Here is a 1479-nt window from a genome sequence, read left to right as displayed (position 1 = left end):
CATATATAAACAGGAAGATCAACCATCCAAGTGTCCTCAAGGAACAGAGTGCATTGGGGGAACTTCTGGAAAGGTATCTTTCCAGATACTTAGAAAAGGGAACTTAGAAAAGGTATCTCAGCATTGCCTTTGAAAAAGGAGGACGTTTCTAACTGTTGGTAGAATTCAGTGAAATCATAAGAACCAGGAAAGTAGGAAATCAGTTCAAATGTTATCACCACTTGCAAGGATAGAAACTCATAGAGGACCCTCATCACAATGGAATACTTATTTCTTACAGAAAAAAGATTTTTGTCATCACCCTCTTGAAGGCCTCCTTCATATCTTTATTTCTAAGGCTGTAGATAAGGGGGTTCAACATGGGTGTAATGATCCCATAGAAGAGGGAAACCATCTTTCCCCAGTCCTTAGAGGTGGATGAAGGTGGTTGTAGATACATGTAGATGGCTGTACCAAAAAAGAGAGTGACCACAACCATGTGGGACCCACATGTCCCAAAAGCTTTTCTTCGTCCTTCTGCTGACCTGATTCTCAACACTGCTTGAGCTATAAAGCCATAAGAAATGAGGATCAATGTCACTGGAATTAGCAGAATTAATACACTAAAGAAAAAGAGCTCAGACTCAATGGGCTTTGTGTCAGCACACGACAACTTGAGAAGGGCAGGCACCTCACAGAAAAAGTGGTCCACTTCCTGGCGACCACAGCGTGGCATGTTAAGGGTCAAGGAAGACTGCAACACTGAATTACCAAAGCCAGTGAACCACGAGAAGGCTACCACCTTTAAGCAGAACCAATGATTCATAATAACTACATAGTGCAGTGGTTTGCAGACTGCCACATATCTGTCAAAGGACATGACAGCCAGGAGGAGACACTCAGTAGCTCCCAGGGCCAGGAAGATGATGAGCTGTGCCACACAGCCACCGTAGCTGATGGTCTTTTTGTTGCGACAAATATTTGTCAACATATGAGGGACTGTGCTTGTGGTATAGCACAGATCTAAGATGGAGAGATTAGTGAGGAAGAAATACATGGGTGTATGAAGTTTGGGATCCAGAATGCACACCATCATGATGGACACATTGCCAAAGATGGTGAATGTATATGATATTAATAGAAGCACAAACAGGGGCATTTGTAGCCAGGGCCTGTCTGAGAAGCCAAGTAGTATAAACTCTCTTGCGGAGCTCTCATTAGCCCAATTCATGATGACTCACTTATTTTTCTTCCTAAAAATATAAAATAGGAAAGTAGTCAGTAGATAATTATTGAAAACTCTTATTGAAACCGAACTTAGATTAATTATAATGAATGATTCAACACCAAACATAATTGACGGTAATCATAAGTTACTATAAATTTATAGTTTATGAAATACGATATGATTCTCTTAGGTTAGAAAGTAGTTCTGTCTTAGCAGTTATGTTTAACTTACTTTATGAGGTAAATCATTACTTTTGAATGACAAAGTATATA

The 1479-nt window shown here is 40.0% G+C and overlaps 1 protein-coding gene across 1 annotated transcript; it reads right to left on the bottom strand.

The window, feature by feature from the left end:
- Positions 1-274: 274 nt before the first annotated feature.
- On the bottom strand, positions 275-1210 carry LOC102964055 (putative olfactory receptor 2B3). Its single transcript, XM_007085939.2, has one exon. It carries the CDS (start codon positions 1208-1210, stop codon positions 275-277), a length of 936 nt encoding a protein of 311 aa, XP_007086001.1.
- Positions 1211-1479: the final 269 nt, after the last annotated feature.

The sequence above is a fragment of the Panthera tigris genome, chromosome B2, assembly GCF_018350195.1.
Source record: "Panthera tigris isolate Pti1 chromosome B2, P.tigris_Pti1_mat1.1, whole genome shotgun sequence".
NCBI lineage: Eukaryota > Metazoa > Chordata > Mammalia > Carnivora > Felidae > Panthera > Panthera tigris.
This window is presented reverse-complemented; position numbering and strand designations above follow the sequence as displayed.

Coding starts and splice junctions, on each gene's coding strand:
- LOC102964055 (XM_007085939.2), bottom strand. CDS start 1,210: ATGAATTGGGCTAATGAGAGCTCCGCAAGAGAGTTTATACTACTTGGC.